The 13341-nt window shown below is 41.0% G+C and overlaps 1 protein-coding gene across 1 annotated transcript in view; it reads left to right on the top strand.

The window, feature by feature from the left end:
- RORB (RAR related orphan receptor B) overlaps positions 1-13129 on the top strand; it is a gene marked incomplete at its 5' end in the record, with an annotated part of 65488 nt that extends 52359 nt beyond the window's left edge. Inside the window, one exon of the mRNA XM_023544744.2 lies at positions 12710-13129. Coding sequence (XP_023400512.2) covers positions 12710-12865 — 156 coding nt within the window. The remainder of the gene's footprint in view (positions 1-12709) is intronic.
- Positions 13130-13341: the final 212 nt, after the last annotated feature.

Raw genomic sequence — 13341 nt, 5'->3', positions numbered from 1 at the left:
TAATTTTGGAAAGTTAGCAAAAGCTGCATAAATTTGGGGGTGCACATTTTTAAAAGGAGACTAGCAGATAGTAGTAAATTGAGTGGAGGATGACTAGAGAAAGATGATATTGACAGATCTGAACTCAAGGCATAGGAAGACATATGAAAAGAACTGAGGGTGTTTCATCTGAAGAGGAAAAACTTGAAGCAATGAAGCAGGAAACAAGGAAACAAGCATCCGGAATCCTGTGTGAAGAAAGAAAAGACTTTGTGCCACTTCAGGAGCCATACCTGGGCAAAAGCTAAAACTGGGTGGATTTTTACTCAGAATAAGGAAGAACTATCAAGTGATGAGAATTGTGGAACAAAGGGATAGACTACTGCGTGAAGGACTGAGTTCCCTGTCACTGATCATATTCTAGTAGACACTGTGTGGTCTCCTCTCAGGTATGTTATAAAAGGTAGTCCTTCCTAGGGTGGAAGACTAGATGGAATAATCTGCAAATTTCTCTTCAACTCTAATCTCTTCATGCTAGATTTCTAAAAATAAATTTAAAAGACCTGCCCTAGAGTTCTTTCAAAATGGTGAACTAGTCCAGAGGTAAAATGCAGGCAGTGAGTCATCAATTTCCTGATTGGATTTAATTAAGAATGACGACCTTAAAGAACAGCACAGAGAAAAGGTGTTTTCCAAAATGAAATAATCACAGAAAGAAGCCATTTTCTAATGATTGATAATCAGCATTGTTTTAGATCTTATCACTGATTTCTAAAAAACTGGAATTTTTCAGACAGTCAGAATTATTTTAGATCTTAAACAGGCTTGGATTTCTTAAGAACTGGAATTTTTTAAGAGGGTACAAAACTAGGAAATGGAGCTTATTCTTGGTTAAAAATGATAAGAGTCCTACTCTTTGTATTTTTATCGTTAAAACCCTCCCACTCTGCCCTTGAAGTTCTTTATTTTAAAAAAAGCGGGGAGAGGGTAGAAGCTGTATTTGGAGGCATCATTCAGTTTTACTTTGCACATACAAAGTACTGCTATAAAAAAAACTTCCGTGAGTTAAATATACTGCTTCATTATGGTACCATTTTGTTAAAATTAATTTCTACAGGGTAGAGTGGTAGTTCTCTTTGGTGTAACTTTTCACGTATTCTCTATGTGGTCAAGGACAAATCAGCTGGTCTCTGTACCTCAGTTTTCTCCCATTCAAGAGCAAAACTTCAAAATGCTTTCAGATTCACTGGGCAGGAAGAACAGTACTGTGGATGTATGTGTGGGTCTCTACAGTTCCCCAGTTGCCAACTCCCAACTCATGGCAAGCCCACGTGTATCAGAGTAGAACTGTGATCCACAAGGTTTTCATGGGTGATTTTTTGGAGGGAGATTGCCAGGCCTTTCTTCCAAGGCACCTCCAGGTGGACTCAAACCTCCAACCTTTCAGTTAGCAGAGAGCACCCTACAGTTCCTCTTAGGTGCCTAGGTGGTACAAACAATTTGTCCTTGATGACTTACCTAAAAAGTTGGCGGTTTAACCCACCCAGCAGTGCCACAGAAGAAAGGTCTGGTGATTTGCTTCCGTAAAGATGACAGCCAAGAAAGCCTCATGAAGAAGTTCCAATCTGTAACACGTGGTGTCTCTGTGAGTCAGAATTAACTCAACAGCAACAGACTTGGTTTTTGGGTTTTTTATTTTTTTCCGTAGTTCCCCAGTAGCATATATGCATAAATATAGTCACTTAGCTAATGCGAAGGGATGTTTCCTGCACTTGGGCTTTTCCCGAGGTGTGTCAAGACATTCACCACCCTAAAATTGAGATCTTTGTACAATCCAAAATTACACAAAAATTATTCCTATCCTGCTTAGAGGGGTCTTCTGCTTGTCAGAAACACCTGGTCTCCTCATTTATAAAATGATTACCATTTGTTGCTCCTGTACAGGTGTGTTGTGAGATTTGAATGGGATATGTTGTTGTTGTTGTTGTTGTTGTTGTTGTTGTTGTTGTTGTTGTTGTTGTTGTTAGGTGCTGTTGGGTCAGTTCCAATGCATAGTGACCCTGTGTGCAACAGAATGAAACACTGCCCGGAGCTGCGCCGTCCTAACAATCGGTGCTATGCTAGAGCCCATTATTGCTGCTACTGTGTCAGTCCTTCTCATTCAGAGTCTTCCCCTTTTTCGATGATCTTCTGCTTTACCAAGCATGATGTCCTTCTCCAGGGACTGGACTGATCCTCCCTGATAACATATCCATGGTACGTGAGATGAGATCTCACCATACTCGCTTCTAAGGAGCACTCTGGCTGTACTTCTTCCAAGGCAGATTTGTTCGTTCTTCTGGCAGTCCATGGTATATCCAGTATTCTTCACCAACACCACAATTGAAAGACATCAGTTCTTCTTCAGTCTTCCTTATTCATTGACCAGCTTTCACATGCATATCAGCCAATTGAAAACGCCCTGGCTTGAGTCAGGTGCGCCTTACTCCTCAAGATGATATCTTTGCTTTTTAACACTTTTAAAGAGGTCTTTTCCAGCAGATTTGCCCGGTTCGATGTGTTGTTTTTCTTGACTGCTACTTCCATGGACATTTGATTGTGAATCCAAGTAAAATGAAATCTTTGACAACTTCAGTCTTTTCTCCCTTTATCATAATATTGCTTATTGGTCCAGTAGTAAGGGTTTTTGTTTTCTTTATGTTGAGGTGTAATTCATACTGAAGGCTATAGCCTTTGATTTCATCAGTAAAGTCCTTCAAGTCATCTTTGCTTTCAGCAAGCAAGGCTGTGTCATCTGACTCTTCCTCCAATCCTGATGCCGAGTTCTTCCTTATATAGTCAAGCTTCTCGGATTATTTGCTCAACATACAGATTGAATAAGTATGGTGAAAGAGTACAACCCTGTTGCATTAATCTCATTGTTCTGCTGGAACGACTGCCTCTTGGTCTATGTATGGGTTCCTCACGAGCATAATTAAATGTTCTGGAATCCCCATTCTTCCCAGTATTATCCATAATTTGTTACAATCCACACAGTCATACGCTTTTGCATAGTTAATGAAACACAGGCAGACATCTTTCTGGTATTTTCTGCTTTCAGCCAAGACCCACCTGACATCAGCAGTGACATCCCTCGTTCCACTTCCTCTTCTGAATTCGGCTTGAATTTTTGGCAGCTCCCTGTGATGTACTGCTGCAGCCGTTTTTGAATTACCTTCACCATAATTTTACTTGGATGTGATATTAATGATTTTTTAAAAAATAATTTCTACATTCCTTTGGATCACCTTTTAGGCTTATGGATACTATCCTATCACTGACAGCATTGTATTTCAGGATAGATCTGAAATGCTCATTTTGACAATGAATATGACACCATTCCTCTTCAATTTTTCATTCCTGGCATAGTAGACCATATGATTGCCTGATTCAAAATGATCAATACCACTCCATTTCAGCTGACTAATGCCTAGGATATCCATCTTCATGTGTCCTGTTTTATTTTTGAGGACTTCCAATTTTCCTGGATTTATACTTCATACTTCCACATTCCAACTATGAATGGATGTTTGCAGCTGTTTCTTCTCATTTTGAGTCAGGCCACATCAGCAAATGAAAATCCCGAAAGCTTGACTCCATCCACATCATTAAGCTTGACTCTACTTTGAGGAGGCAGCTATTCCCCAATTGTATTTTGAATGCCTTCCAACCTGAGGGGCTCGTTTTCCAGCACTATATCAGACAATGTTCCACTGCTATCCATAAGGTTTTCACTGGCCGATTTTTTTCAGAAGTAGACATTCACGTCCTTCTTCCAAGTCTGTCTTCATCTGGGAGCTCCAGTGAAATCTGTCCACCATGAGTCACTCTCCTGGTATTTGAAATATTGATGGCATAGCTTCCAGCATCACAGCAACATACAAGCCACCACAGTACAACAAACTGACAAACGAGGGGTAGAGAAGCTTAGTTATAGTTCAATAGTTCTATGATTATGCTTTCACAGAACTGGCAATCCACAAGTTTGCCAGGCCTTTTCTGAGATGCCTTGGGGTGGACTGGAACCACCAACCTTTTGATTATCGGTTAGTAACAAAGAGCGTTAACCATTTGCACCATCCAGGGACCCTGACTACTGAGAATCATGGAATATTGTTAGGCAGCATATTTATTTTTGCCTGTACTCCTGCAAGTGCATAAAACACAGGAGGTACGCTCTTGCCCAAAGCTCTATTGAGAAGTTTAAAAATAGCAAGCTCTATAGCAACACACGTATCCATGCAGAAAGCACAGAGAACACCTGGTATACCTCAGACCTCAAAGCCCACTCACCTCACCATCTCCAGAGCCTAGAGGACATGTGCTTTTCCACTGTACCACAACAGTAACACTTCAGTGAGTACATTACCTTCAAATCACTTCTCAAAACAGTGGTTCAAACATTTGTGCTTTGCCACGTGCTATGTAGATGCTGTCTTTTCAGAAACCATTGGCCAGCCACACTTCTGTACATTTTTAGACCCATAGTTCTATGTTGATAAACCTTTTCTAATTCTTCTAGGATGTGAAGGAATCCTAGTTATTTTTCTGAAGGTCAGAATCTCTCTCACTCCTCTCCTTCCTCTTATTCCTGACTGGCCAGAAAGTCATTACCAGTTACCCACTGGGCTCCCTCTTTTCCAGCTAGACTTTCTAAAATCTTGCTACCCATGAAGATATCCAGACTACACCCCCTTCACCAACAAGGTGTTAGTCTAAAGTATGGTATTTTAATGAAAATGCAATGAGGGTATAAATTTAGTTATGGGAATAGAACGTCCTTGTCCAGAGGAGAGACTAGACCATGTGGTGACATCGCTGTTTCTTTGAGGTTCATCTTCCTTTTGGATCTTTTTCTTGGTTCACTGCCATTGCCAAGTAGGCTTCAAAGGAGTCAGCTCCTCCCTTTCTCAGTAAAATCCCAGTGTAACCACAGTTGACCTTTTTCCTGGTTCCCTATAACACTACTGTGAAGAAAAAGAAATAATACAGGCTGTGACATAAATGAAAGGAGATCCACCTAAATCCAAATAATGAGGTTTGAAAAGATCCAACTTTCTCCTAAACTCAGACTTTCCACATTCCAATGAGGTCTCAAGAAGAGCGGGAAAGATAGTGTCACCCCTCTCATATTCTGGCTTCTGACCTACTTTGGGTGGCCAGCACCACCTTGAATACCTACCATTAAAGATCTCCTTCCAAAGCATCTAGGCCTCATCTGTCCAATAAGGCATCACTAGCCACATGGGGCTAATGCATACTTGAAATGGTAGAGGGTCAGCTTATTCTCACAAGATGCTAGATGTTAAATTAGAACTCCTAGTAGGAGAGATAAGGAGCCCTGGTGGTAAAAGGGTTAAGCACTTTGTGGCTAAACAAAAGGTTGGTGGTTGGAACCCACCAACTACTTCATAAGAGAAAAGACCTGACAATCTGCTCCCAAAAAGATTTCAGCCTAGGAAACTCTATGGGTCGCTATGAGTGGAAATCGACTTGATGGCACACAACTGCAACAACAGTAGGTGAAATAGGGATTTGGGTCTATTTTAATCTTGCACAGGATATTCTGTCTAATGGGCACTTGAGGAGCCCCTACCCAGGTGGTGTGGCCTTGTGGTCTAAGCCTCCCCATTCCTATTCCCATTTATTAAGAATTCGTTTTACTTTAAAATTTGTATACTTTTTAAAATTTCAATAAAACACACATACTGAAAAGTTCTTAAATCATTAAGTGCACATATCAATGAATTACCACAAAGTTAACCTATCTGTGTAACCACCATCCAGTTGTACTCCCAAACCCCCACCCCCTCAGGCTTCCTCACGATAGTATATACACTTTAAAATAATGCAAGAATAGGAATATTACAGAAAACAGTTCAACAGACTCTCCAGTTTTTAAATTTCACATCTCTACTCAAGAAATATAATTTTCTCCTGGGATAATTTTCTACTTCAACCTACATTTATTATGCTTATGTACTATGTGCCAAGTGTGAGGGAGAGAATAGTGAAAAACACATGGCCCCTGCCCTGGGGGTTTCCTTGAGAAATTCCTGTGAAAGACAAGAGTATTTCAATCCATCTTAGCTACTTATAGTTTGCTGGCATACACTATAGGTCCAATACCTAGAAATTCTGGGGTTGTCCCACAGAATAAAAAAAAAACAGAATAATTGTCTGTAAATGAGAAGATAGGTTTTGATATTACTTCTCACTCATCAAGTTGCAAATCGATATAGTAGTTAGAACTCTTTGGTTACAAATAACAGAAACTAACTCACGCTAGCTTAAGCAAAAAGAAAAAAATAATAAAATGATGGAGAGATATCTCACAGAATCCAAGGGCAAGAATTCAGCCATCGTTCAGGAAGGTACTGGAATAATGGAATCCAGAAGTCTGCAGAATTCTCTGTTTATCTCTCTTTAGATATCTGCTTGATTCTTTTCCCACTCTGAATACCAGCCTTTTCTGCTTCTCTGGTCCACGTGGTAAAATATGGCTACCTCTTAGCTCCTTGGAAACCCTGGTGGCATAGTGGTTAAGTACTACGGCTGCTAACCAAAACGCTGGCAGTTCAAATCCACCAGGCACTCCTTGGAAACTCTACGAGGCAGTTCTACTCTGTCCTATTGGGTTGCTATGAGTCGGAATGGACTCGATGGCAACGGGTTTGGTTTTTTTTTTCCCCCCTTAGCTCCTTAGGTTACTTATAGTCACCCACATTTAGAGAGTAACAATACTAAAACAAATAACAACTCTCACAACAAAGAAAGTAAAAACTCTCAGCCCCATTCCAAAATTCAGCCCAGGCTTGAATCCAGCATCTACTTCCACTTCAGTCAACCATGACCAAGGTAGTAAGAACATGCAGTACAACATGGATCCCAAGGATTGAATAGGGTTGGTGGGAGGGGAAGATTTATGACCTGAGCATAAATCTCTAATTCAATGTTATTCATTCTAATTCAAGTGCCAAGTTTTGGCCAAACACCCAAAAATGAAAAGGGGAAATGGAAAATGAACTGTATGTGTTCAGCCTCAGTAGACGTCCCCTGTTTTTATCAGTGCTCCTGACATTTCTTCAACTTCATTGAACCATCCCTGGGCTCCTACTCTAGGCTGTAGGCCATCTGGGTGTCCTGGAAGCCCACACCAGCAAGATCACCTTCAGCATGTTCCATGTGTCCGACATCAAATGTACCAGTTATAAAATTATGAGTTTTCTCATAAAAACTGCCCTCTGGGGAGAAGCATAGGATTATTATCTCTGCTCAGACAGCTGCTTTTTCTTCTCGTAGACCCCTGTAGGTTACAAGCTAAAGCTTCCTTCTTAGAAGAAATGCTCGTCGTGAGAAAGAGATGTATGTGAAAAGGACTTTTTATAGGCCCTCTGTCTACTCCTGCTATGGGGATTATTTAAACATGAAGGAATTTCACGATGATTTGAAATGGGCTACCCCCTCCATCTCCAAGTGTTTCTGGATCACCTCCCCAGCTGTTTGAAAAGTTGTTGAGCCATTAACTGCTGCTGAGGCGGCTCTGGGCTCCCTTTGAAATGGGGGTCCCCTGGCTGCAGTACATAATATTAATGAGCAATAAGTGACTGCCTGCTGCTTTCTCCACCAGGCCCTTCTGGGCTCTGACGAGGGCTGCTGCCTATATGCGACCTCCTGGCCAATCGGGCCTTCAGAGTGGTGGATGCTTCTGTCAGCACTTCCGTTTCCGCAGACGGTTGGAGGTCTTGAAACCAGCCTCTTCCCAAAGCACAGAAGTTGGGGGAGCACTTTACCTTTCTTGGTGTTCTTTGCTCAAGTGGTCCCTTCAGTTCTCTTCAGCAAACAGTCATTCTCACCATTCGGCCCATTCTACAGATGAGCAAGAGGGACCAAATCCAAATCTCATAAAAGGGTGAAGAGCCATATCCTAAACCAGATGTTTCTCATATCCCAACTTTGGGCAGAAAAGAAGCAAAAGTCCATATACTTTCCAAAACCGGATGAATGGTTAAATATTTCCAGTGCATATCAGAAACTGTTGAAGGATTTAGGTCATCCTTTTAGACATTTTTTTAGGTCGCTGGGTGGCACAAGTGGTTTGTGTTGAACTAGTAACCTAAATGTTGGTGGTTCAAACCCAGTGGCACCACAGAAGAAAGGCCCGGTGATCTGCTTCTGTAAAGATTATTGTTGCTGTTGTTGTTAGGTGGCATCGAAATGGTTCCAACTCATAGTGACCCTATGTACAACAAAATGAAGCAGTGTCTGGTCAATCGTTGCTACGCTTGTGTGTCTGTAAAGATTACAGCCAAGAAATTATGGAGCAGGTCTATTCTGTATCATGTGGGGTCGCCATGAGTTGGAGTCGACTCAATGGCAACGGGCTGGGTTTTTTGGTTTGGTTTATCTATTTTAATTCCCATGCCACTCCTTCACTAAAGGAGCAGAAAAATACTTTAAGAATTGTAGTACATAGAATTCTGTTTTATGAATCACAGTTAACAAATAAGCAACTCACTTTAATTGCTACAAGAAAACAAAAATCAATTTGTTTTGCTTTTTCATTTCAATAAAATTAAATGCCTGATTTTCCCAGGTGGGGACGCATGATATGCTTAGCCTCAGTTTGGGATACTTGGTTAAGGGCTAAGGTGGTTTCTTGGCCTCAGTGTCATTTGGTTGAAAAAGAATGGCCTTGACTGCTTCTCTCCTTGAAAGAAGCATCATGTCGGAACGTAAGCATGATTACTAATGTGTACATTGTCACTTAGTGCCAGGCACCACTGTAGTCTGTTTGTGTTGACACATTTAACTGTCACAACAAGCCTCTGAGATAGGGATTGCTATAATTGTCGTCTGACAGCTAACGAAGCTGAGGTCAGGTGACTTGTCCAAGGTGACACAGCCGTAAACAGCACAGCCAAGATTCAAACCAGGCAGTCTGGCTCCAGAGTCTCTCTGCTCTTTATCACTAGATTAATCCTCTTTATGTATGTTGGGTGTTATAGGGAACTCAGGAATTCCTTACTCTTTCCTCACCAAACTAACAGAACTAAGAGAATGGAACCTTCCCTTTCTAGTTACGATAACTTCCTTACCTGCCTCCTTCAAAGGAGTTCACTTCACAATCAGCTCCCAAGACTGTTTCATATATAATGTAGAATTTACTTGTAAACTTTGAAAACGAGTTTTAAATTTATAAGGCTTGAATTTCTGGAGTAGCACTTCTCAAAGTCTGTCCTGTAGACCAACTTCATCAGAATCTGGCTGTTTGTTTCAAACATGTATTCTGAGCTCCACCCCAGACCTAGTGAAGCAGAAGCCCCAGGAGTAGGTACCGGTCACCTGCATTTGTAGGAAGCACCCCAGTGATTAGTATGCACACCAAAGATTGAAAATTGCTAGGGAGTTGCACCTGGAAGTTTCAGAAGCTGTGCACGTCATCAATTCAAAGCCTCTCTACATTCAATAGCTATTTCAGGGAGAATTATAATGTGCAAAAAGTGTTGTGAAATTGTTGTAGCCTCCTTCTGTGTGAGCCAGCTGGTTACCAAAACAAACCAAACTTGCTGCCATCGAATCGATTCCGATTCATAGAGACCCTACAGGGCAGAGTCGAAGAGCCCCATAGAATTTCCAAGGAGCAGCTGGTGGATTTGAACAGCCAACTTTTTGGTTAGCAGCCGTAGCTCTTAACCACTACACCACCACGGTTTCCACCAGCTCTTTAAGAGAATTTAAGTAATTTCCCAAGGAACTCCAGTAAAGTGGACACTTGTATACTTTTTACCTGCGAAAATATAGAAAAGTCAGTTTCTACCCTGGATCCAAAGTGAGCCTTTCAAAATGGAATTCTAATCATCTATTTTTTTTGCTTAAAACTCTTCCAATATACCTTCTGTGGACTGCAAGGTCTTGCATGATCAGGCCTTGCCCACCTCTCAAACGTTTTCCTGGAACCATGCTCACCCACTGCTCCATCGACACAAAACTTCCTTCAGTTCTTCTAGTGCACCAAGTGCCACAGCGTCTTTGCATATATGATCCTGGGCCATATTATGTAGCCCCTGACCTGTTGGTACAGTGATTAAGCACTCAACTGCTAAACAAAAGGTCGATGGTTTGAACCCACCAGCCTCTCCGCAGGAGAAAAATTACAGCCTTGGAGACCCTACAGGGCAGTTCTTCTCTGTCCTATAGGGTCACTATGAGTCAGAATCAACTCAACAGCAGAGGGCTTCAGGAACCCCAACACTTAGCTAGATCTCATTCTTCCTTCAGAGCTCAGGGTAAATGTCACAGTCTCAGGGAAGCTTTCCCCGATTTTCCCAAAGTCAAGACACTCTATTACCTACTACTTCGCCTAGCACCATTCCTCCATAGAACGTAACGAAGCTTTTCAGCTTGCTTTTGACTGTGTGTAAACTTATTCATATCCACCTTCCCATATCTGTCGAAATCAAGACCCATAACCATCCTGTGCACTCAGCATCTAGCAGAGTGCTTGCTACACAGTAGGCATACAACTCTAATAGCTGTCATGAATGAAGAAACTCAGAATGTTGGAAAGTCTTCGTCGTCTGTCTAAAATTTAACATCCGTTCTGTAGACAAAGATTCTACTTTTTTTTTTTTTTTTCCCCTGACCCTCACTTTAAATAGCAGGAGTCTCCAGGCGGTGCAAATGGTTAAGCATGTAGCTATTAACTGAAAGGTTGGTGGTTTGAACTCACCCAGAGGCACCTCGAAAGAAAGGCCTGGCCATCTGCTTCTGAAGAGCCAGAGCCATGAAAACTCTACGGAACGTAATTCTACTTCACCAAACGTGGGGTTGGCATAAGCTGGAATCAACTTAATGGCAGCCGGTTACTGGTTCTTTAAATCACAGTGTAGATGGTTAGGCTGGAAAATCGGAGCCCCCAAAACTTCTTTATGTGTTCTAAATCTTTTTAATGAATATGTCAACAGTTCTAATCCTGATGCCATTCTTCAAATGGCTTGCTCCATAGTTAAACAGTCATTAGTTGTTAAAAGGAAAATCAGTGAAAGAGTGGAAATTCCTGATTTTGAAAAACCACAAAGTACCTAATTATCTATTTCCCTTTTACTTCAAAGGCTAAAATGAATTCTTGTAACTGAATGGGGTAGGGAGTGCAGACAGCCTAACTGGTGATCAGATGGAATTTATTTTATCATTGTTTTCAAGTGTGTCTTCGGTCAGCTATACGAACTAACAAGCTTAGCTTTCCCAAAAGTGTTCTCTATAAGAGAATGCATCTCATGCCTCACAGTAAATTGATCACAGTGGCACTTAATTTAAGCTAATTTTGACACTCAATGGATTGTCAATGGCCAGATTCTAAATATTCCTAAATCATAAGCATGCTAAAGGCTGAAATTGTCCAGCTTCTAAGATCTATATAGCATTTAGCAAGATGTAGACATTAAAAATTTCATAAAACACTGTTTCCTGGGTATTTTAAGTAAAAATATATGATTCATATGTATCAAAACCTAATGATTATAAGTAGATATTCTCCCACTAGTTTTAAAAATACCTCCCTAAGGAAGCTAGGAAAACCTGGCAGCGTAGCGTTTAAAAGCTACAGCTGCTAACCAGAAGATCGGCAGTTCGAATCCAACAGGTGCTCCTTGGAAACCCCAGGGGGGCAGTTCTACTCTGTCGTTTAGGGTCACTATGAGTCAGAATAGACTTGACAGCAATGGATTTGGTTTGGTATTTTTAAGGAAGCTAAGTGCCAGTCATTTTCCAAGCTCTGGCTTATGTAAACACAGGTTTCATTTCATGCATCACTGTGGAAAAGTATGAGAGAGATACAGGTGGGCTAGTGAGCTCGACAAGGTCTCTGGGTGGCACAGACAGCGTGTTCTTGATTACTAGCCTAATGGTTGGAACGTCGAACCCATCCAGTGGCACTGCAGATGAAAGCCTGGCAATCAGTTTCCATAAAGATTACAGCCAAGAAAACCCCATGGAGCAATTCTACTCTGACACACGTAGGATCACATGATTCACAATTGACTGGATGGCTGTAGGCTTTAGTGTGCTTGACAGGAAAGCAACCCAAATTATTAGGAATTTCATTTCATACAATTTAACACTGTCACCTTCCAAAACTAAAAACAGTTTTTATTCATGTCATAAGAGACTGTGAGAAATGATGGATAATAATAATATTAGTTAAGATTTTTCCTTCATGCCTACAGTATTCTTAACACCTTAATACTTATTAGCTCTCTCAGTCCACATGATACCCCAATGAAGTAGGTACTATTAGAATTCCCATTTTACGACTGAGGAAATTGAGACATAGAGTGCGTCACCATCACACAGTCCCGCCGCTGCTGTGGAACCGGGATTTAGACTCAGGCAGTCTGCCCACTTAGACTAGACTACCTCCTATACGGACTCTATTTAAGAACAATGCATCAGGAAGCTTGGTCCTGATTTAGTTCTTTCTCTTTATTCTTTCTTTAGCGGGTAGGGGTGTGTATTTTGTTTTGTTTTGCTTTGTTCTAAAAGAGAAGCTGAAAATGAGCTTTCTTTCTTTCTGACCATCTTTTTCCAAAACCATTTGACTTCAGCTGGGGCGGGGAAAGACATAGATTCCAAAGACAGATGACTAATGAGCTTCCCCTTTTGTCTCCCTCCCTGTCTCTCCTTCCTACAGTTAATAGCCAAGATACCAACCATCACGGCAGTTTGCAACTTGCACGGGGAGAAACTGCAGGTATTTAAGCAATCTCATCCAGACATAGTGAATACACTGTTCCCTCCATTATACAAGGAGCTCTTTAATCCTGACTGTGCCACCGTCTGCAAATGAAGGGGACGAGAGAACTGTCTCACAGTCATGGAATGTGTCACCGTTAAGACAAAAGCAATGTGGTTCTTGGAGACTTAAGAAAAACGTCACTACTGCAACATTAGGAATGTCCTGCACTTAATAGAATTATTTTTCACCGCTACAGTTTGAAGAATGTAAATATGCACCTGCGTGGGGCGCTTATCTGTTTGTTTGTTTTTGAAATGACCATAAATATACAAATACAGGACACTGGGTGTTACCTTTTTTTTTTTTTTTAATTTTATTCGGGTATGTTTGGGCAGACAACTGTTTATAGAATTTTATTGTAGATATATACGAGAACAGAGCGGTACTTTACATGATTACTTTTCCTGTTGATGGTTCAAATATAATTTAAGAAAATTCCACTGAATAGACTTCCCTCTTTCTATGTTTTTAGATAGTTGATGCATGTGTAAATTTGTAGCTGTCTTGGAAAGTACCGTGCATGTATG

The sequence above is a fragment of the Loxodonta africana genome, chromosome 9, assembly GCF_030014295.1.
Source record: "Loxodonta africana isolate mLoxAfr1 chromosome 9, mLoxAfr1.hap2, whole genome shotgun sequence".
NCBI lineage: Eukaryota > Metazoa > Chordata > Mammalia > Proboscidea > Elephantidae > Loxodonta > Loxodonta africana.
Note: the sequence above shows the minus strand (reverse complement) of the source record. Positions and strands in the feature narration are given on the sequence as shown.